The sequence below is a fragment of the Pteronotus mesoamericanus genome, unplaced genomic scaffold, assembly GCF_021234165.1.
Source record: "Pteronotus mesoamericanus isolate MK-2021 breed Mesoamerican mustached bat unplaced genomic scaffold, CSHL_Meso_final scaffold_167, whole genome shotgun sequence".
NCBI classification, from domain to species: Eukaryota; Metazoa; Chordata; class Mammalia; order Chiroptera; family Mormoopidae; genus Pteronotus; species Pteronotus mesoamericanus.
The window spans coordinates 1473313-1497222 of record NW_026555308.1 but is presented as its reverse complement, the minus strand read 5'-3'; the positions used below and the strand labels follow the sequence as shown (position 1 = coordinate 1497222).

Sequence of the window (23910 nt, the reverse complement as noted above, 5' to 3'; positions counted from 1 at the left end):
GAAGATACAAATTTAACAAGTAAATTAAACAAACAAGGTCCTAAAAGTAATAAGATCAGCAATGTTATTAAGGGACCCAGGAGTGGTAGTAGCCATGTTCCACTAGGGAGCCAGGAGGTCAGGGTATCCCTAGTTCCTTGGCCCTGTTGATTATATCTGTGTAGCTACTCTGCCTGCTCATAAATTTTCCTTATATTAGTTTCAGCCATTCCAGAATTATTTACATAGGTGCAGCAGATTTTATTGATAACATCACATACGCCACCTTGTTCTGCCAGCAGATAGTCAAGGGTGAGGCGATTATCCATGACTGCATTTGCCAGTGCGTCTACTGATCTTGATAGTCCAGCTAGAGCATCTGCGGTACCTTTGGAAACTTCTTCTATAATCTTAGTGAGTTCCCTTAGGGTGACCTCATGGTAGGCAAAGCCTCCCCTGGGGGCTGCATCAGCTGTAGTGGCAACAGCTCCAGCCACTACTAAGCCAAAAGCTCATTTTTTTTCTCCCTAGAGACAGACTTCCAGGACCCTGTGTTATGTTTATAACAGTAAGGTCTTGGGGTGCCAGGGTCCCTAAGGTACAGTCACCTCCATGTTTAGAGTTGCTGAGATGTGTGTAAGCAATAGCTTCTTGGAGTTCTGAATGATTCGTTAGCCAGTTACTGGGAGTCCCACACAGCCAGACAAGGCCCGGGGGTGCTGCAGTGACTGTGGCTTAGGCAGAGTTGTATTTGTTAAGGAGGGCGTATGGCGAGGGGGAAAGGCAACCCTTAAGAGGGCCTAGATTATATCCCTGATCTTCCCCTCCTGCAGGGGGTGGAAGGAATTTTGCTAATACCCCTTGAATAGGTTTGTTCAGTTTCCAACTAACACATTTTGACGTATCAATCTGCATTATGAGTTTTGTCAAAGCAGCAATAGGTACTATTAGGAATGCAGTTAGAATCATAATTTGGGTAGCATACTATATGCGACTAATTCAAAGGTTTAAAAATTTCTCCCTCAGAAAGATTCCCTAGAAATCTGGAACCTGAAAGAGAGGCCAGGGCTTTAAATGGGTTAATGGCCCCGGTATGAGTATTATTATAACATGGGGTGCATCCTATAGTACTGTCGCATTTAAGAGAGGTACTGGAGTAATTAAATGACTTTAATTCTAGTGGGGTCATATGGAAGCACAAAGGAGGGTTGCGCTCCCATCTGACTCTTAAGAAAAAGAGGAACGTGTATAATTAGCAGAAGAATTCAAAGGATTGATTAAGTATTCATTAACTATTGGGTAGGCTTTTATATGAGTGTTATATTTGGAAGGAGTTTCTGGGTTAGGATGACATATCCAACACTGGGCCAGATTTTCTCCTGCTGCTAAGGCACGAGAAGAGTTTACTAAAAAATTTTCATCCCATTCACCAATACAAGGTCTAGGTGAGTAGAAAAGAGTTAATAGAAACAACAAAGAGATTTCCATTTTGTACAATTATAGATATGCTTCCACTCAGGAGGAAGTAATTAAGCCTTCACGCAGAAGACCAGTACTAATAGAAAGGTCCCAAGAGAGGTAACTATCCAGAACAACGATGATTTCAGTATATTGTCATCAAACATTACTAATCTTTTAAGGCTTTCTCCTTGTAACTAACTGTAGCTCTCTAAGGTCCTTTTCTAATACCCTAGCAAAGAGGTGGGGACTGTCTCTGAACCCTTGCAGCGATACAGTCCAAGTTATTGCCGATGTGCCATCATCTTTGGATCAGTCCATTCAAAAGCAAACAAATACTGAGAGTCAGGATGCAAAGGGACACAGAAGAAGGCATTTTTCAAATCTAACACTGAATACCCCTGAGCATTGTCAGGTACCTGTGAGAGCAAGGTGTAAGTGTTAGCTACTATGGGATGTAAAGGAACTACAGCTTCATTGACTAATCTTAGATCTTGCACCAGCCTATACTCTCCAGTGGGTTTTATCACTGGTAAGATGGGAGTGTTGCAAGGAGATTCACAAGGAACTATGAGCCCATGCTGTATAAATTTAGTTATGATAGGCTGTCACCCCTCCGAAGCTTCTCGTTTAATAGGATATTGCTTCCTGTGAGGATAACCTGACCTGGGCTTTAATTGGATTTTAACTGGTAATGCAGTCTTTGTTCTTCCAGAAATCCCTGACTCCCAAACTAGTGGGCTTACTGCATCCAGGACCGAACTTGGGATTTCTTCTTGGTTGCAGCTACCACTGCTTATCATGACCTTGCTTAACTCAAGTGGTATCTTCAGGGAAGATAGTTCCCATTCAAGCTAAAAGGTCCCGGCCTAACAGAGGGATAGGGCACTGAGGAACAATCAAAAAGGAATGTTTGAATATTGGACTCTCAAATTGGCAAGTAATAGAGAGTGTATAGAAATAGGCCTTAAGGTTTCCTTCGACTCCCATTACCTTAGCTGATTTGGAGGAAAGAGGAGCAGAGTAAGAGTTAAGGACAAAGTAAGTGGCCCCAGTGTCAACAGTAAAGTTGATTTTCTTACCTGCCACATCTAGAGTTACCCAGGGTTCCTCAGTGGAGATGGGAATATGAGTATTCCCTGGGGCCAACCTGTTCTCCGGGCACCCTCAGTCCTCAAAAGTAGCCATGGCCTTGGGTGATGACTCCTTTCCACTCTGGGAACGGGAGCAGTCTCCCTTCCAGTGTCAGGGGTCAGGACTGGTATTCTTGCATGGAGGACAGGGTCCCAGAGGTGCTCGAGTGCAGATCTTTGCCCAGCGTCCAGGGTGCTTGCACTTATAACAGGTCTGATCCTTTCGCCCCCGATTCTTTTGAGGCCTCCCCAAGCTCCCCTTATGGGACTGGTTTCCGCCAATAGCACTACTAAAGGCTAGTGCAAGGAGCTCAGCTTGCTTCTTCCTTTCCTTCTTTCCGTTTTCTTTCCTCCAAATCTCTACTGTTAAAGACAGAAAAGGCCATATCCATGAGTTGGTCTTGGCGGGGGGGTGTCTGTGGGCCCATTTGTAATTTCTGAAGCTTCCTGCGAATATCAGGAGCAGACTGACTTATAAAATGCTGTCCTATCAAGATTCAACCCTCCACGGTGGGCGGATCCAAGTTCGTATATTTCTGGAGGTTTCTACTAGTCTGTTTCTGAAGAGAGCAGAGTTCTCCTCCTTGCCCTGGGTGATTTCCCTAATCTTTTCATAATTTACAGGTTTCTTGATGCAGTTTCTCATTCCTGCTAGTAGGCAACCTATCACTGCGTCCCTACTCCGGATACCTGCCTGAGTATTGTATCCCCAGTTGGGATCCTGGTCTGGGACGGCTTGGGCAGCAGGCTGATTAGTGCCAGGGTTCTGGGTATGCAGCTGGTCTGCATGTCTACGGGCCTCCTCCCAGATATGCTCTTTCTCACCTGGGGAGCAGCAGGTGCTCAGAGTTATGTACAAATCCCTCCATGACATACTAAAGGCTAAAGTAAGAGTCTGGAAATTATTATGAAATGCGAAGGGTACTCCATAAAACTCCCTAGCCTGTCTTTGCATTGTAAGTCAGTTATAGAGAAGGACACTCATACTCTTATAGCGCCCTCAGGGCTTGCTACCTCCCTCAAGGGGAAGAGAGTGGGCGTGGTAGGGAGATAAGAAGCGCCACTCCTAGTGTGTCCTGCTGGGCTGTTTTTTCTCAGTTGGTGGCTTTAGGTTGTTCATAGCATAGGGTGGTGGAGAGGTCGATCCCTCTAAGGTAGGGGCAGAGGCTCCTGAACTCTGGGGTCCCCTTAATTGAAGGGGCCAAACTTTAAAACTAGGTTAAGTCTGGGCCGAAACAAGAAACTAGAACAAACAATACCCCAAGATGAAGGGAAGAATTAGAGCCCCCCTTAGTAACAAGATAGGACAACGGCTGAGCCTTGACTCAGATAAACAGCCCGTAAAAGCAGGGTCAAAGCTGAGGATAAGGGAGGAACTAATACCAAGAAAAACATATCAGGGTGCAGCCCCCATGCAGCTGGGCCAGAGTCGACAAGAATGAGGAGGAGGCATAGGGCAACGGTTGAGCCTTGCCTCAGATAAACATCCTGACCAGAGAAAGACAGAGTAGGGGGCCCAGTAACAGCCTTGAACCCAATCAGCAAAAAAAAAAAAAAAAAAAGAAAGAAAGAAAGAAGCTGCCTATCGCTAACTGCCACTTCTCACCCTTGTATCTTGCTTGCTTGCTCTGCTTATAAAAACCCGTGTACCCTTACAGTGGCGCGCCTTTTTCCTTTCGAGGGAAAGGTGGCCCCTGCGCAGATGAAACTTGGCCAAATAATAAAGAGTGTGTGATCAAACTCTAATTCCTGAGCTCATACTTGCGGGGATCGTAACATTAATCTCTTGTGAGAGACAGGTGGGGAACTGAGGAGGGTATCTTCTAATTGATCAACACTTGGGCCCTTAGGTTCTGTCAGGGCAGGGCTGGGGCAAAAGGAGGGATCTCGGTACAGAGCCATAAATGCCTGCACATAAGGAATTTCGGACCATTTATCTACCCTCCAGCAGAACAGCTCTAACTGTAAGATAGGCGTCCCTCTTTGCTCGCCTCAGGAGCTTTCCTAGTGGGTCATAGGGCGTCCCCCGGGATCCCACCAAACTACCAGACGTCTCTGGTGAAAGAAATCCTAGTGTCAGCCGACAGAAATCAAAGACTTAAGAGGATCACCACAGTCTAGTTTTGTAAAACTATTGGGAGGAACCACTCCAGCATTCTTGAGCAATTGCCTATAATCCTGATGATCCTAGACCCACTGCTCTACCTGAGTCATCTGAACACGTTCTGACTCCTGTATTCTCCATCTATAGAGACCCTCATCTTACTATAAGCCTTCAGGTCTGGGGCAAAGGAGGTGTCTTACTAGCAAAATAGTTTCTGGCCCCATAAACTACCAAGAGAGACATCAAGATGACCTTATTACAAAATTACTCTTTTACAAATCACAAAGAGGATACTCAGGTATTCTAATTTATAAAGCTTTAAGAGATTGTACCAGATTCCGAAGTTTCCCCAATAGGGACCTCAAGAGGTGTCTGAAGCACCCCCACCCCCGCCCGCCACGCCCAAAGGGGATTTGCAACAGGGTCCAGAACTTGGGGTATTCAAGAAAAACACAGGACATTTCTTTCCCCCTTACAAGGCAGGCTGCCTTGGGGGACGGGAGACAGGGAGCAGGACCAAGGAGGGTCACTTTGCATATCACTAAAGGACAGCTCCACACCTCATATGCAAATACAGTTATTTTGCACATCCACAAGACCGACCAGGAATGTCTGCCACAACTCCAACCCAAGATGTAACTAAGAAGCAGGCCCCCCCTCCCCCTCCCCAACAAGGCCTGTTCAGGAGGTCTCAGAGTTGGCTCGCTTCATGGGGGAAGGGGGTGGGGGAGATAATGCAAAGACCAAGCAGGAAGAGGAGGAAAGATTCCCGCCAGTGGGCCATGAGAATGCGCCACGTGGCTCCAGACTAACTAATGGAGATCAGGGCGACACAGCTGATGGCACTGGGAGCTGCGAGAGGCCTGCCTAGCTGGATTCTGGACATACACTCCCCTTACTCTGAAGGAAGACACCCCAGACCGGCCCAACTGGCCTGACGAGGCAAAGTGGGGGGAAGGCAGGACTGTGCATTGGTAAATGTCCCAAAGGGACTCTGAAAGCCAACGGCAACATTCACTACCCCAAACCTGCACAACCCTTGAACAAGTAGTCCCCTTCTCCAAACAGGTCTAATAATCAGTAACATTCTGGGTACAAAGACAGCAGGAACCCTACCTAAACAAAAAGGCAGGTGGAGTATGGGTGCAGGTATAAAGGCCAAAATCAACTCGGGAGGACAAGCATAAAAGACTCTCTGTGGGCCTGACGAGGAGACTGAAAAAGGGAATCACAGCGCAGACCAGGTGGTGACTGATATCCCGTATGGAAGGTCAAACTATGCCTATGAGGGAGTGGCCGCAGGGTGGGGTGGTGTCTTAAGGTTTTCAGTGTGCCTGACCGGTGTGCGGGCATTTTCTCGCACCTGGAGGGGACTAAGCTAACCACGTTCCACACCCAGGTTATCCTATCACGGGTGTCTTCAAACGGCGGGCGCCCTAGTGGCTTTTAACTGCTTGACCCGTGCCCGCAATTTAGCGGCCTACCTTCCATCAGGGAACATCAGACTCACCAAAACAGAATAAATGGCAATGGAAAGGGGCATCCTTGGGTGGCAGGGCAGCGAAGAGGGCTTACCACTCCAGTGTCTGCTCCTGGCTGGCGCGCCAAAAACTGTCACAGGTGAGCACAGGTAACCAGGTTCTTGGTGATCGCGGACAAAAAATTGAACCAAACACAGAGTTTATAGCAGAAAGCGAGAAAAAGCAGATTTATTAAGCCACATAGAACATGGGAGCAGGCCACCTCTGAGCAGAGTGGAGCAGAGAAGAGCCTAACAGCAGCAGCAGCCCCGAACTCGGGGGCTAGAGCTTTTATTCCTTAGGGTGGGGCTCCCATGATTTCTTTGATCGGCTACTGGGAAGAGGGCCCCACAATGCTAATTTATTATAATGAAGTAGGGGTCAGGTAGCATCCTCTGCGAGAGTGCAGTCCTGATTAACTAGGATTTAATGCTTTTCCAGATGCAGAAACTACCAGACTTAGGACAGGGTCTCCGCCCTTTATCCATGTTCTTTATCTTAGCCCTGGGGCACCTCTGGAGTTTCCTCCTTCCTGACTATCTCCTGCTTCACTATGTTCATGGAAATAACCCAATAGAGAGAGAAACTAATGATATGAAAGAGGAAACAATCACACAAGTGAATTATTGTGACAGTGAGGTGGGTGGGATCTTGAGCTGGTGTTGAAGGATAAGACTTTGATAGGAAGAGTAACACATTCTCAGTTGTAAAAAGGTGGAAGAAAGAAATAAAGGTGCGTGGAAGCAGCCAGGTTTGTAGGTTATTGATAGGGATAAAATAGAGATCTTGTTTGGTGTTTTTTTCTCAGTGAAGTATAAAGTAAGATTCCTATCTTATTTTCTGGGGACTGAGGACAAGGAGAGAGGGAACTGTTGTGAGCCAATTTGAGTCCTCAAATAATTAAAGGAAAATCAAGTAAAATCTTCACCTGAGCACAGTCACTTGGGTGCAGAGTTCACACAGCCAAGGGCCCCTGTAAAGCCATGTTAAAGAATTTGACTTTAACCTGAAATCAGCTGAGAGCCGTCAAAGGTTTTAAGGAGGGAGGAGCCATGATCAGAATCCCGTCCTTGCAAGTACTCTCTGGCTGAGGTGCAGTGTCTTTCCAGGAAGTACCAAAGGCCTAGGGGTCCAGACCGTTACAGAACAGAGTGCCTGTGCTGAGGAGAGGGACAGGAGAGACGACTTTGAACACTCGGTGCATACAGTTACTCCAGCCCTCTCAGGTCCATACCTGTGCACACTTTCTTTAGGAAGTATAAATGTTAATTCTCCAGTACTGGACTGGAAAATTGCATTTGGTATGTGAAGATGAGTTAGGTGAAAAATTGCCTTTGTGTTACAATCAGGTTTTTTTCACTAAAGTTATATAATAGCCTGCACCTGAGATGACATTGAAAGGACCATGAAACACTTTTATTATTTATAGTCATATTTAGCTTTCTGTAGAGTAGAATGGGATAGCTTTGTGGGAAAGAGAAAGTGGAGAACCCTGTGGGGCAAATTTAAAGCACACTGAACTCACCCCTGAAGGTCTATAATGCTACCCTTGAGGGTCTTACCTTCTACTCCATAACTGGAATGCAGTAATAACAAATTCAGCAACGCTAGGCAAAATAAAGGAGGGTTGCACTATGGGCAACACTGTCTTTAAGTGATAACTAACTTGGGGAGGTAAAAACTTAGTAGGCAGAGGCCTTAACATTAATGTAAAGAACAAAGTTAACTCTATAATAATTAAATCACATTTTTGAAGATATGTACCTTTTGGCGTTCTCGGCATTCTTTCAGAAATTAATAACGCTTGTTACTATATGCTGGACAAGTAGTCATTCAACAAACATTTCTTGAGCTCCTATAATGTAACAGGCACTGTTCTAGGTACTAAGGATATAACTAGCAGTGGATGAAACAGTAAAAAATCCCTACTCTCATGGGGCTTTCATTTGAGGGGTACAAGGCAGATAATGAGACAAGTAAGTAAATTTATAGAATATTAGTGAAAAGTGCTATGGAGAAAAATAAATAGGGGAAAGGATATGGAATATTGGAGAGTGTGATTTTTAAACAGAGTTACCAGGGTAGGACACACTGAGAATGTGACATCTGCGTAAGGACCACCAGCTGGAGACCTGAGGAAGAGTAGAGGGCAAGGCAATGTGCAGGCCTGGAGCAAGGCGTGGGCCTGGCAAGCCAGATCAGCCAGGGGGCCTGTACGGCATGAGCAGAACAAGGAGGTGGAAGAGCGCTAGGAAATGTGGCCAGGGTAACAGTACCAGGCCAAGTGAGGACCTAGGGGCCACTCCAAGGACTTTGGCTTTTACTCTCAGTGAGAGGGGAAGTCATTGGAGGGGTGAGCAGAAGAGTGACATGTTTATTCTGGCACCTGGGCAGAGGCTGTGGGTGGGTTAGGAGACAACTGTAATAATCCGGATGGAGAATGGTGGGCAGGACCCAGGAGCTAGCAATGGTAGACGTGAGAAGAAAGTAAGGCAACCATGGACTGCAGACGGGTCCGGTGAGGGCTGTGAGAGACAGAGGGATCAGCGAGCCCCCACGGTTTTGGTCAGCTTCTAGAAAAATGGAGCTGCCTTTGCTGCGAGGAAGTGTGTTTAGTGAGAGACTGCTGGAGCTCAGCCCTGTACAGGCTTTGGAAAAGTCTGACAGGTCCATTTAACGTCCATGTGGAGGTATGGAGTAGGCAGTTAGATATACAAATCTAGAGATCAGAAGAGAGGTTCAGGATAGAAGCACACACATTTTTCAGCACAGGCAAGGTATTTAAAGCTAGGAGCCTGGGTGAGATCACTAAGCTTGTGGGCACAGAAAGAAAAGTGAAGTGACCAGGGCACTTCCATTTTTAGAGGTGGGGGTGTTGCAGAGGAGCAACCAGAGACATGTGAGGGGACCAAGAGGACATGGGAAAACAGAGGAGGGTATTAAGAGTGAGAGTAACCAGTTGCGGAAATAACAAGTCGCACTTGTATAGCACTTTTGCACACATGATCTCACTCTTTGAGGAATGAAGCATCTTAATCCCCATTTTGTAGGCTAAAAAAAAGAGATAAACTAACCTGATCATCTGGATGAAGAGGCAGTGAACTGGCAGAACTCAAACACAGGTATCCTGATTCCAAGTCTCAGAGATTTTCACTTATTTCTTTCCTCATTTTCACAGTCCCCTCTGCCTGGGGCCTCGGGTCTCTACCCAGTGGTAGCAGACAGGAGGTCTAGGGAAGGCCTCTCCCTGCCTGATCTCAGGGACCTTAGTGAAAGGTAACAGTGGGCACCTTCCTCAGCACACTGGGTTGGTAACGGTGACCCCATATGGATTGGAGGTTGGGCTCTCACCCCGGTTCCTACCCTTAGCCACTAACTGTATTTCTGTTTTAGAGACAATGAAGACCTGCAGCACTGCAGATGCCCCTTGGCCATAACGGTGATGCGGTCCCCGAGCAGGCCAGCCTTATCCATGAAGTGGGTGGTCAGCAGGATGGTGTGGTCACTTAATGCTGCTGAAGAAGGTCCCAGATGGCCCTCCTGGAGATGGCGTCCATGCCCGAGGTGGGCTCATCCAGCATCAGCACCTGGAGGGCAGAGGAACAGTCTTGTGGAGAGGCCCGGGCTGGCTGTGCTGGTGGCCTCATGCAGCTTGAGTTCTATGAAGATGTAGCAGTATTGCCCCCACCAGACTGTCCATCCAGGGTGTCCAGAGTCAAGGTGTAGCCAATAACCAGCCCAGGCCAAGCCGGAGCTAAAGGGTGATGCCCCTGGGCCCACTGCCCCAAGTGTTTGTCCACTGCATGTGAGGGGCCCTGACCTTAGAGCCCGCTATTAGGGCGATGCCCATGCTCACCCTCCTGCTCAGGAACTTGCACAGGGAGTCCCTCTTGTCCTCCAGACTGAGGATGTGTAGCATCTGTTTGACTTATTCAGGGAACTTCTGGTGGGACAAGCCTTTCAGCTGAACTAGTAGGGGACAGAGAGATTGGTAGGGGCTTCGGACAGGAGGCCGACCCAGACATCAAGCATTTTGCTTGTATATACATAAACTATACACAAGATACACAAAAACACATACTGCTCATCAGGAAAAGGGATGGACAAAAGGCTTTTCCATTTTGGGGAAATATATGACTTATTATTACTAAATATAGCAGCACATTAAAAAGATTATATACCATGACGAAGTGGGATTTATCCTAGGAATGCAAGGAGAGTTCAAAATCAAGGTAAGTGTATAAGCCTACTTATATCATAAGTGCTTTACTGAGTTTCCACCTAAAGGTGACAGTGGGAACTCCTGTATTTGTAGCTAGTGAATCAGAAGTACTTTCTTTCTTTTTGTCTGGGAACCTCCAAGCTTGTGGCTGGTTTCCAAAGTGACAGTCTTGTGGGGTTACTGTGCCCTTAATGTGTGAGGGCTGTGCTAACTCATCATGAGCATCAAATTGCATTACAGTAATACAGCATATTTCTAGAATGAAAAGTAGAATAGTCAAGCTGATTCTGAAATTAATATGGAAATACATGGGACCTAGAATAGCTAAAACAATCTTGAAAACAAGAGAAAAGTTAGAGGACACATGCTACCTGATTTCAAAACTTACTACAAAGCTATAGAAATCAATCAAGGCATTGTGATATTAGCATAAGGATAGACATATAGACCAATGGAATAGAATTGAGAATCCAGAATAATCCCATACATCTGCGAGCAATTGATTTTTGACAAAAGTGCCAAAACCATTCAAAGGGGGAGAGAACAGTGTTTTCACAAAATAGGGCTGGACAACTGGCTCTGCACATGCAATGTACAGTGAGCCAGGAGCTAAAATTCTTCAATAAACATGGGGGAATAACCAGCTGCAAAAGATAACTTAACTAAAAAGTAGCACTTGGTTTAGTTGGATGACACCACTTCAAAGGGGATAAATGTCTTGAACAAGAAGCAAAGAGGAATAATCTGGAGGCAGCAACCAGGAGCAAGGATATACCTTCCTATCTTTAGGTCTTGTGGCGGGATAGGATGTAATGTGTAGGTGTCCTAGCAAACTTCAGTGATTACCAATGAAGTGTTTCTTGAGCGCTGTTATAAATCATGGATTTTTACATTTCATATTGAAATTTACATTTCAATTCACTGAAATCACCATCCTTTTGGATGTTCAAAATATCCTGTCTTTGATGGGTGGAAGCATCTTCATGTTGACTTTTCATCTTCTAGACATTATGCCCATTGGTCTTTGAGAGCTCCCTTGCTATAGTACAAAATGTCCAATGCTCATATTGGACATTTCCTACCTCAGACCTTGAATCAGCTATTTCTCCAAGAAGCTCTGTTTTCTCTTAGAGGCATTCAGAGACCACGATCTGGGCACTAAGGCATTTACTGCTATTGAGTTGTCATTAATTTTAGGTCTTTTCAGTGTACATAATAAGGAAATATATTTTTTCTTTTATTTCTTCCTTTTTTTTTCATTTCTTTCTTTTCTTTTTTTTTTTTTTTGCTTTGGTTAGAGTAAGAGAAGTATTGATTTGTTGTTGCACTTGTTAATGCACATTCATTGGTTGATTCTTTTTATTTTATTTTATTTTTTTATTTTAGAGAGAGGAGAAGGGAGGGAGAAGGAGAGGGAGAGAAACACCAATGTAAGAGAGCATCGATGCAAAATACATATATTATATATATATATATATATTTTTTTTTTTTAAACTCCTCACTCCAGAATAGAGAAGAAGGGGGAGAGAGAGAGAATCATCAACCAGTTGACTGCTATACACACCCTAACCAGGGATTGAACCCGAAACCTAGGTATGTGCCCTGACTGGGGATCAAACCCACAACCTTTTTTGGTGTATGGGACAGTGCTCCAACCAACTGAGCCACCTGGCCAGGGCTAAAATATGTTTTAAAGGCATTTGAAGTTATTCTTTCTTTTGTGGGAATAAAACCTTTACTTCTGTTGCTTTAAAATTTTTTTAAATTGCTTTTATAATTTCCTTTTTTATTTAATTTTTAAAAAATCATTTACATGGTGTGATAGGCAGAATAAAGTCTTCCAAGAAATGTCCAATCCTAATTTCTGAAACCTATGACTATGTTATTTTAAATGGCAGCAGGGATTTTGCAAATGTGATTAAAAATCTTTTTTAAAATTTTATTTATTGAGTATTAGAGAGAGAGGAAGGAGGAGAGAGAGAGAGAGAGAGATCAATTTGTTATTCCACTTATTTATGCATTCATTGGTTGCTTTCGTATGTTCTCTGACCAGGAATCAAACCCGCAGCCCTGGTATATCCAGACGACACTCTAATCAATTGAGTTACCAGGCCAGGGCCTAAGAATCTTGATATGAGGAGATCATACTAGATTATCTGTGTGAGCTCAATGTAATCACAAGAGTCTTCACAGGAGACTGGTCGGAGTGTTAGAGTAAGAGGAACTATGATGGAAGCAGAGGTCAGAAAGAGAGCTATGAAGACGACATGCTGCTGGCTTTGAAGATGGAGGAAAGGGCCATGAACCAAAAAGTATGTGTGCATCTTCCAGAAATTGGAAAAGGGAAAGGGAAAGATTATTATTCTCCCCTAATGTCTCCAGAAAGAACACAGTCCTGATGTTTGATTTTAGCCTAGAGAAACACACTTGGGACTTTGGCTGTAAGATAATATATGTGTCATTTTTAGCCACTGAGTATGTAATAGATTCTTCCAGCAGCAAAAGGAAAGTAAGTAATGTGTTTCAAAAGTCAAAACTATATAATAATTAACCACCAAGTTTAAACTTACAACCAAGTTTAAATAGCACTTATCTTCAGTAATATACAGGTACAAACATTCTGCTCATATATACCTTTACTTTTTCCCCTTTTTATTGTTATTTGACAGATTATATCTTTGTACACTGTGTGCTCATTAACATAGATTTATAATTAGTTTTATGCATTTGCCTTATAAATAACATAGGAAAACAGGGGAAGATTTCAAACTAAAAGTACAGGAAGACTGATTTTAGTTACTTTTACCAATGGTCTTTATTTCTTTCTTTTCTTCCTTTCTTTTTGGTTTTGTCAAATGTTTATTGAGTGTACATCTGGAGTACTGTAAAACATGAATTGCCTGTAGATTCAAAAAGGAGCAAGCCACATTGTCCTCACTGCCAAACGCTTCAGGCTTGGCATACAGGATGGAAATTACTGAAGTATCACGAGAGTTATGTGGTTCCTGGAAAGCTTCTGCAATTTGGAGTATGGTCTTAATCATGTGAAAAGCAAAGCTGTTTTTCTTGTTGTTCTTTGATCCTCACCCAAAGATATATATATTTACTAATTTTAGAGAGAGAGGAAGGGGGGAAGAAAGAGAGAGAAAGAGAAACATTGATGTAAGAGAAAAATTGATCAGTTGCCTCCATACACACCCTGACTAGGGATTGAACCTGCAACCTTTTGATGTACAGGATGATGCTCCAACCAACTGAGCCACCTGGCGAGGGCACAAAGTTGTTCACATTAGTGAGTTTGGATTTTATTGGAGGTACACAGTATTTTAATTTTAAAACAAATAAAAATAATTGTGTTTGTAGAAGATTCCCACCCCTCACCTTTGTTCCTTCAGTTTTCAGAAATTTCAATTTAAAAAATCATGCCTTTTGGAAATTGTACATTGATCTGTGTGATAACTAAAATTGATTTCTTTTTTTGGTTTCTAAGATGAATTTGAAGAAGATAATATCTCCATCTTCAGAAATATAATTTCTGCCTTGTCTGTACTTTCCAGCAGTCTTGACCTCATTTTCAGAAACTTCCTCTTTAAAATCTTCATATTTCATTACTTCAGCCATAATGAATCCTTTTTCAAGCTCTGTGCGAATCTATCCTACAGCCTGAGGAAACTTCATGCCTTTCCTGAGTCCATGCACACACTTCATCTGTGCCTGCAGTGAAAAAGTGTTCTAGCTGGAGTCCTGCAAACCCAGCCTTAATGATCTTTGGCAAAGCACTTTGTGTCATGTTTGCTTCCAGATATTTCTGTCTCTCCTCGGCACTCAATTCTTGCAACTTAATTCCAAGGCCCCACTAAAAGAAATGATCAAGGCCCCTGGGCCATACTTGTCCACACACTCTTGAATTTTTATTAACCATTTGTTTTTCTTTCAAATTTAGTCTTTTTCAGAAAGGTTAGCCTAGTAGACCAGCGGTTTTGAAGTCAGAAATAAGTGTTTGTTCAGCACTCAATCTCTTTGTCATTCCAATCATGGTAGAAGCAAACAGATTTCTTTTGATCTATAACCCAGGATTTGACCTTGCACATTTTGTCGTATTCAGGTTTTAGTTTTTTACCTCCTCCTCTCACAGGTGTGTTTTCTAGTTTATCTATAATGAACCCAATCATTTCCTCATCTTTAAGTTGAAGTTCTTTGTTTCGAATATAATCTACATTTCCTTCAACATCTGTGATACATCTTCAAAAGCACATGTTAGATGAAAGATTCCACAATAGGCACAGATATGAGATAAAAAGGCATTTACCAGTCCCAGCTACTGTGGCTCATTGGTTGGAACGTTGTCCTGTGACCAGGCAGGTTGTGGGTTCAGTTCCCAGTTGGGGTACATACCTAGTTCCGGCGAGGATCCCGTCTGGGTGCACACGAAGGCAGCCAGCAGCTAATGAATGTTTCGCTCTCCCTTCCCCTCTCCCTTCCTCTCTCCCTTCCTCTCTCTGAAAAAAAAAGCAAATGAAAATGTCCTCAGGTAAGGATTTAAAAAAAAAAAAAAATTACGAAAAAAAAAAAGAAGAAAAAAAGAAAGAGGCATTTACCAGACCTTGTCCATTGTGAACCTCTTTTACTTTACCAAGACCAGCAATATCCACTACATTTAGAAAGGCAGGAATTTCCCTCTCTGGTTTGTGGTACTGGCAAAGAAATCAAACCTGTCATCTGGCACCTTAGGATCAACAGTACATAATGGGCAGTTTTCTGCTGAAGGCTGATTATTCGCTGATATATTGAAGAAGGTAGATTTCCCAACATTTGGCAATCCAGCAATAACAGTTTTCAAGGAGGTTCTAAATTTTCCAATAATTGGGGATAGTTTAATCCATCACTTGCCTTTTTGGGGGTCATCGTGCTTGGGGCAGGCAATGACAGCAACAGACACAGCCTACATGCAGTTGGAGGCAGAGAGAAAGGAGGAGAGAGCACAGGCCCAGCCTCTTTCTTTTATGGCTTCCAGTAACTGTCTAGTGTCTTTTCACTTCAGCCTAAAGAACTAACTCCCTTTAGCATTTCTTGTACGGCAGGCATATTGATAATAAACTCAACTTTTATCTGAAAATGTCTTAATTTCTTCTTCATTTTTGAAGGATAGTTTTGCTAGGTACAAAAATCAGCTCTTCACCTTACTGAAATCACTTATAAAGAGTTTCTCCTTTCTTGCTGCTTTCGAAATGCTGCCTTTGGATTATGACAATTGGATTCCTGCTATGGATCTCTTTGAGTTTATCCTTCTTGGAATTCACTGAGCTTCCTGGGTTTGTAAACTAATGTATTTTATTAAATCTGAGGAGTTTTCAACCATCCTTTCTTCAAATACTTTTTTTCTCTGATTATTTTTCTTGCTCTTCTCATTCTGAGACTCCCATGATGTGTATGTTGTTACTCTTGATGTCTTACAGGCCCTTCAGGTTCTGTTTGAACGAAGAAATTCCCAGGACCAGATGGCTTCACTGATGAATTTTACCAAATATTTAAAGGAGAATAGCACCAATCTGTCTCAAACTCTAGACATAAAGACTAATGTAATATTATAGAGACCCCAGAAATAAACCCTGCCAAATATGGTCAACTGATTTTTAACCAGTTGGTATCCAAGGCTATTTGCTATTTGCAATGGAGGTAAGGATAGTCTTTCAACAAATGGTGCTGGGAAAACCGGGTATGTGCATGCAAAGAATGAATCTGGACCCTTATTTTATACTATATATAAATATTGACTCAAAGTGGATCAAGGATATAAATGTAAGAGCTAAAACTATAAAATTCTTAGAAGAAAACTTGGGGGAAATTTTTCATAACCTTGGATTTGGTTAGGGTTTCTTAAGTACAATATCAAAACCATAGACAACAAAAGAAAAAATAGATAAATTGGACTTCAACAAAATGTAAAACTTTTGTGCATCTAAGGATACTATCAGGAGAGTAAAAAAACAACACACAGAATGGGAAGGAATATTTGCAAATCATATATCTGATATGGAATGAACATCCAAATACAAACAGAACTCCTGCAGTTCAACAGCAACAAAACAAGGCAATTAAAAAGCAGGCAAAGGACTTGAATAGACATTTCTTCAAATAAATTAGAACCCTTGTATATTGATAGTGGGAACACAAAACGGTGCAACTTCTATGGAAAACAATTTTCTGGTTCCTCAAAATGTTAAATAGAACTACCAGCAATTATACTCCTAGGTGTATACCTAAAGGAATTCAAAACAGGGACTGAAACAGATACTTGTACATGAACTTTCATAGTAACATTATTCACAATGGCCCAAAGTTGGAAACACCTCAGTGTTTACCAACAGATGAATGGATAAACAAAATGTGGCATATCCATAAAATGGAATATTATTCAGCCATTATAAGGAATGAAGTAAGATAAGAGTCTAAGTGGTTATCCAGTTGTCCCAGCGCCATTTGTTGAAGAACTATTCTTTTCCCTATGGAAAGAATGACCTTGATATCCTTGTCAAAAATCAATTGCCATTAGATGTATGTCTTTATTTCTAGGCTCTGAGTTCTATTCTTTTGGTCTGCATGTCCATTGGTGTGCATGTCTATTCTTATGCCAGTACCATACAGTTTTGATCCCTCTAGCTTTGTAGTCAGTTTGAAATCAGAAAGCTTGAGTCCCTCAACTTTGTTTTTTTTCCAAAAATTTTTTGGCTTTTTTGAGGCCCCTTTCAATTCCATATGAATTTTAGGATTAGCTTGTCCATTTCTGGAAAACAGAAAGAAGCAGCTGGGATTTTAATAGGAGTTGAACTGAATCCATGGATCAATTTGGGGAGTACTACCATCTTAACAATATTAAGTCTTCCAATTCTTGAATATAAGATATCTTTCCACTGATTTAAGTTTTCTTTGATTTTCTTTCAGCAATAAAACTATTGCTGAAAACTATTTTATAGTTTTCAGTGCACAAGTAATTCATCTCCTTGGGCAGATTTATTCCTACGTATTTTATTTTGGATGTTCTTTTAAGTGAAATTGTTTTCTTGAGTTCCTCTTCAGAATGTTCATTGCTGGTTGTGTGTTGATCTTGTTTCCTATAAATTTGTTGAATTTATTTAATTGCTCTAGTAGCAACTTTTGTGAATTATTTAGGATTCTCTCTGTATAAGATCATGTCATCTTTGAATAGATTTACTTCTTCCTCTCCAGTTGCATGCCTTTTATTTCTTTATCTTTCCTTATTTCTCTGGCTTGAACTTCCATTGCAATGTTAAATAGCAGAGAGAAAAGCGGTCATCCTTGTCTTGTTCCTGATCTTAGGGAAAAAGCTTTCAATTTTTCACCACTGAATATGATGCTGTTGAGTGTTCATAAATGTTCACTGTCAGGTTCAGAAAGTTTCTTTATACACTGATTTGTTAACTTTTTTTTTTTTTTACCATAAAAACTATTAAATTTGGCAAATACTTTTTCAGTATCAATTGAGATCAATAAAATTAAATAAAACTGTTTATTTTTTTCTTTCAGTCTTTTAAGTGAAGGATCACATTGATTGTTTTTGTATGTTGAATCATTCTTACATTCCTGGGATAAATCCCACTTGGTATAATGTATATATAATACTTTTTTAAAAAAGATTTTGTTGATTTTATTTTTAGAGAGAGGGGAAGGCAGGGAGAAAGAGGGGGAGAGAAACATCAGTGTGTGGTTGCTTCTCAAGCACTCCCCAATGGGGACCTGGCCGGCAACTGAGGCATGTACCCTGACTGGGAATCAAACCTGCGACCCTTTTGTTCACAAGCTGGCACCCAATCCACTGAGCCACACCAGCCAGGACTATAGTGTATATATAATACTTTTAATATACTGCTGGATTTGGCTTGCTAGTATTTTTTTGAGGTTTTTTCCATCCATATTCATAAGGGCTATTGGTCTGTAGTTTAATTGTGATGTCTTTTCTGGCTTTGGCATTGAAGTAATATTTATCTATACAATAAGTTGGGAATATTTGTGTTTTTATTCTACATACAAGTCTCTTATGTTATATATTACTGGAGATGTTTTCTCCCAGTCGGTGGGTTGTCTTTTCACTTTCTTGTTGGTATCGTTTAAAGCATGAAAGGTTTTACTATTAATGAAGTCCAACTTATCAATCTCTTTTATCACTTGTGCTTTTGGTAGCATATCTAAGAAATCACTGTTAACCCAAGATCATGAAAATTTATTTCTGTATTTTCTTTGAGGAATTTTATAGTTTTAGCTCTTATATTTAGGTTTATAACTACTTTGAATTAATTTTTGTGTATGATGTGATATAGAAGTCCAACTTTATTCTTTCATATGTGAATATCCAGTTGTTCCAGCACCATTTGTTGAAAAGACTATTTCTTGACTGTTGAATTGTCTTGGCCCCTTTGTCAAAGGGCAACTAATCATGAACTTGAGTTGTGTGAAATACTTTTGCTTTCACTTGGCACTCTTTCCTGATTTTTGCTTCCCACTCTGGTTCTGATAATACTATACTTCTGACCTCACTGGTATTTTTTAATGCAGCCCTATGCTATTTTCTTGTATTTGACCACAAGTTAAACTTTTTAGGCTTCAACCTTTAGCCTTACCCCGTGACCTTAGGTTTTAGACATTTTTTGATACTCACACTCCTGGTTCCTCACATAAGTTTCTTATCTTCTTTTTTTTTTAAAAAAAAAAGATTTTATTTATTTATTTTTAGAGAGAGGAGAAGGGAGGGAGAAAGAAAGGGAGAGAAACATCAATGTGAGAAAGAAACATCAATATGCAAGAGAAACATTGATTAGTTGCCTCTCACATGCCCCCAAATGGGGGCCTGGCTCATAGCCCAGGCATGTATCCTGACTGGGAATTGAACTAGTGATCTTCTGGTTTCCAAGATGATGCTCAGCCCACTAAGCCACACCAGTCAGGGACATAACTTTCTTACTTGACCATCACCCCTGCCACTCTTGCCCTAAAACTAGAGAGGGGAAAGTGGGAAATCAAGTTTAGAGGGTTTTTTTAAAGACTTTATTTATTTATTTTTAGAGAGGGGAAAAAAGGGAGAGAAACATCATTGTGCACTTGCCTCTTGAGCACTCCCTACTAGGGACCTGGCCAACAACCCAGGCATGTGCCCTGACTGGGAAATGAGCTAGATGGTTTAGATATGGTAGAGATAGGCTTTGTGTTAAAATTATTCTTCTTTTGCAATGGTAAGTATAGTGTTAGTTCATTCCTTTATTACATACCTACTATAAGTGAATGGCTCCTGTGGTCCTGAGGGTAGAATCTGAACTCCTTGGTATCCTATGTTCTGGTAACACAAAACTTCCTATAATTCACTGAACGTGCCGTGACCTCTATGTCTTTAAGTAATTTTTTTTCTTCTCACACATGTTGTTCTGACTTATTTTTCTCTTGTTCTCTCTTTACATAGCAAAACCCTATTTCATTTTCAAAACCCAGTTCAAGAGCTACCTGATTTGTTAAGCTTTCTCTGGTCAGCTGGCCCATCTTCCACACAAACATAACATCTATACATACCATTACTTTAACATTTTAACATCTGGCTTTATTGCCATGAATTGCCTAAGGGAAAGAACTGTGTCAGTTTTCTTTGTTTCCCTAAGGCATGTGTCCAGTAAATGTAAGTCACTTGATAAATGTTTCATAAGTGAATAAATGCAAGCACTGTGCTAGGTACCATGCAGGAAAGGTGAAAAATATAAAAGGCAGAACTACCTGCTTTCCAAAATATAAAAATCTAGTAATGGAGATATATCTATGATAATAACACTATACACTCTGCACTCTAAGTATAGGAAGAGTCTTTTTCTCTTTTAAGATTGAAACTAGTAGTGGGTCAATGACTCAGAAACAAGTTGGTTAAAGTAGGGAATCATAAAAATGATACACACATTTCTTAACTTTTCATTTTCATTTATAACATATAAATATATAATGTGTGTCAGTATTCTATTGTCAGAATGTAACGGGGGACATCCAGGGCCCCACAAAGGGTATTTGTGACCGGGTCCAGAGATTGGAGGATGGGAGCCTTGAGCAGGGCCTTTGAGAGCATTTTGCATGTCAATAACAGGATAGCTTCATTCCTCATATGCAAAGAGGGTTATTTTGCATATCACCAAGGCTAATCAGGAAGGTATAAAAGACTTGATACTGAATGTAACTGGAGAGGGAGGAGGAGAGGCAGGGGCCTGCGGGAGAGAAAAAGGGACAGAGACTCTGGGGAACAGTGTGAAGACCACATGGGAAGAAAGAGGAGAGAAAGGACTCTTTCTAGTGGGCCATGAGAAGGTGTCACATGGTTATGGACTAAGAGCTGGAGATCGCGGTGACCCAGCTGATGGTCATGGGTGAGAACCATGAGAGGCCTGTCTAGCCGAGCCCTGGACTTCTGTTCTTTTTTTCTTCTGAAGGATGGTACCTCTGACAGGCCTGACTGGCCTAACTGGGCAAAGTGGAGAAGGCAGGATGGTGTGTGTGCTGGTGGTTGTTTTAATGGGATTTTGAAATGTAAGAGCAACATTTAGCCATTAATCAAACCTGTATAACTTTTGAATAAATGGTTCCTTTCCTTTTCACCAAACTCTGCCATTCAGAGCCATAATTCCAAGGGCGGCGGGCCAAAGGACCTACAACCGAGGGACCCCGAAGAACGGGGATGTCCTTGTTTCGGTAATAGCATCTGGGCACCACCCCCCACCCACAGATCCATTTGTTCGGTAACAAGAGCACAAACTCTTCTTTTGAAGCATAGGCCTGCTCATTGGAGCACTAACATAACACCCACCCACCATAAAGCTCACTCCAGGATCACAGTCTTGCAAATGAACTGAGGACAGAAATACAGATGTAAAGCAACCTAGTACAGGCTCTGCCCAGGTTTTTGTACTTTTTTTCCCCAAAGTTTACCATGGTTTCATCCACATGAAATTTACTAACATGTTTTTAGAAAGCTGTCTTACAGAATCTTTCCAAAACATTCAACTGAATTTTCTCTTTTCAATTTATTAAGGAGAAAGGGAGGAGAGAGAGAGAGAGAGAGGAAAGAGAAAGAGAGAGAAGAGAGAGGGAGAAACATAAATTTGTCATTCCCCTTAGTTATGTATTCATTGGATGATTCTTCTTTGTGCCCTAAGCAGGCATCAAACCAGCAACATTGGTGGATCTGGGCAACACTTTAACCAACTGAGCTACGAGGCCATGGCTCAACTAAACTTTCAAAGACATCTTCAGTCCATTCCATCTATTTATATAATATTTTAGTAAATCACAAATTATTAGAACAATCATAGTATAAGAGATTTAGGAACAAGCCTTGATAAGCATACAACTTAGCAGGTGAGAGGTAATAAGTTCATGTGTACTAGGGAGAAGCATACCAGTTGTCATGGACTACAGCTTTAATAAGAAAGCTTTACTGAGGTGATGGAGTGTCAGTTAATGTGGAAACTGATTATGTTACCAGACAGGACCCTGGCCCGTAGTGGGTCTGCCTCGGACCGGCTTATAGTGTATGGGTTCTTGATTTCATGCAAGAAAGGTTTAACAACATGAGTCCAGGTAATTTTAAGAGTACAATTACTAAAGCTGAGGACAGTAAAACAAGGAAGGACTTAGCATAGTAGAAGCAACAAGAGAGAGACTAGACGGGGCTACTTTGGCTCACTGAGAAGTCAGGGAAAAGAGGGCATTGGAGACAGGTTCAGGGGGTTTACGGAGGACAAGCTGACACTGCCCATTGCTACTCTGGTTGCAAGTCTCATGAGGTCCCTTAGATTTTAGGAGATGCACGCCAGAGAAGGAAGAAGAGGGGTATGGGAAAGGTGTGGTGTGCTCTCAGGGGGGAGAGCATGAGCTGGGTCCTTTGTTCTGAGGGGTTTTAAAGGCTGAGGGTTTAGTGAAGGTCTTAGGGGAGGATCTCAATATAATATTCATCAGCTTTATACTGATGCACAAATTGAGAGTTTAACTTCATCTGTCCTTGGGCGTGGTTGGCAAATGGCAAATGACTAATTGGATTTCTGCTACCCATCTCTCTTGAGTGAGGTAATTTCAGCCATTTACCCTTTGGTTGGTGAGAAGTGTAAACCATTTGGTTAAGGAACATAGGATTTTGTGATTTACTAGATGGCTGTAAACTGCTTAGCCATCTAACTATCTGTCTCAGTTTCCCTATTCTACATGTCCTGGTTTACTAGGCTCTCATTTACATAAATATCAGTTAAGAAAGCTCCATCTATTCGGCAGCGGTCACTGAGTGGATCGGACTTCTCTCCTTTGTGCGCCTGTCTCCGCTTCCTCAGCAACCATGTCTGATAAACCCGATATGGCCAAGATTGAGAAATTCGATAAGTCGAAATTGAAGAAGACAGAAATGCAAGAGAACAATCCACTGCCTTCCCAAGAAACGATTGAACAGGAGAAGCAAGCAGGCGAATCATAATGAGGCCCGCACCTCCAGTATGCACTGTACATTCCACAAGCATTGCCTTCTTATTTTACTTCTTTTAGCTGTTTAACTTTGTAAGATGCAAAGAGGTTGGATCAGTTTAAATGACTGTGCTGCCCCTTTTCACATCAGAACTACTGACAATGAAGGCCGCACCTGCCTCTCCCATCTGCCTCTCTGGCTGGCAGGGAAGGAAAACAACTTGCATGCTGGTGAAGGAAGAAGCTGGGTGGGACAACAGTGAAATCTAGAGTAAAAACCAAGCTGGTCCAGGGTGTCCTGCAGGCTGTAAAATGCAATTTAATCAGAGTGCCATTTTTTTATTTTTTTGTTAAAATGATTTTAATTATTGGAATGCACAGCTTTTTAAATATGCAAATAAAAAGTTTTAAAACCTGAAAATAAAAGAAAAAGAAAGCTCCATCTATAGTACAATAGAGGGAAACAACATGGAAAAATGGAATGAAAGATTTATGAAATTTAGAAAGGCTTCCTAAGGAAGGTGAATTGCAATATGAATTTTGAAGTAGGACACTCCAAACAGAGGGGACCACAATGGGAGGAATAGTACAGCTACCATCTATTTGAGGAATAGAAAGGGGCCTATTCAACTAAAGCAAATAGCTTATGCCAAGGTGGGAGCAGTGGTCCAGGCGACTTCTAAATTAAAGACAGTGCATTTTAATCCTCCTTAAGTCATTTACATAGACTATTTTAAAACTAAATTATCATGAGCTAGTCCAAGAAGGTACTAGCTCTCAGAATATTGGTGGTGTTCTATATTCAAAGAAGAAAGTGACACTAATTGCCCTTCCTTCCCCCAAATTACCCAACCTTGGTCTCAGAGACAAACACTGGCAGGGCAATGTCCCTCATGGAATAGGTCCCATATTAATGACTCCTCTTGGAATATACTTTACTTACTCCTGGGTTTTTACCAAGAAAGAGTTAAAAAGGTTTGGGTTGAGCCTCAGACTATCATCTGA

General features: G+C 41.8%; 2 protein-coding genes and 1 pseudogene across 2 annotated transcripts in view; 1 reads left to right on the top strand and 2 right to left on the bottom strand.

Moving 5' to 3' along the window:
- The window catches only part of LOC129083275 (ATP-binding cassette sub-family A member 17-like), a 75717-nt gene extending 65435 nt beyond the window's left edge, over window positions 1-10282 (bottom strand). Inside the window, 6 exon segments of the mRNA XM_054589129.1 lie at window positions 7429-7550; window positions 7552-7577; window positions 9572-9703; window positions 9706-9781; window positions 10015-10163; window positions 10276-10282. Of these exon segments, the coding sequence (XP_054445104.1) occupies window positions 7429-7550; window positions 7552-7577; window positions 9572-9703; window positions 9706-9781; window positions 10015-10163; window positions 10276-10282 (512 nt within the window).
- Window positions 10283-13875: 3593 nt separating this feature from the next.
- LOC129083274 (obg-like ATPase 1) lies at window positions 13876-15277 on the bottom strand (annotated as a pseudogene).
- A 7461-nt stretch (window positions 15278-22738) lies between these two features.
- On the top strand, window positions 22739-23226 carry LOC129083367 (thymosin beta-4-like). The gene has a single exon (XM_054589200.1). The coding sequence runs from the start codon at window positions 22784-22786 to the stop codon at window positions 22916-22918; it is 135 nt and encodes a 44-aa protein (XP_054445175.1). The 5' UTR covers window positions 22739-22783; the 3' UTR covers window positions 22919-23226.
- The last annotated feature ends 684 nt before the right edge of the window (window positions 23227-23910 follow it).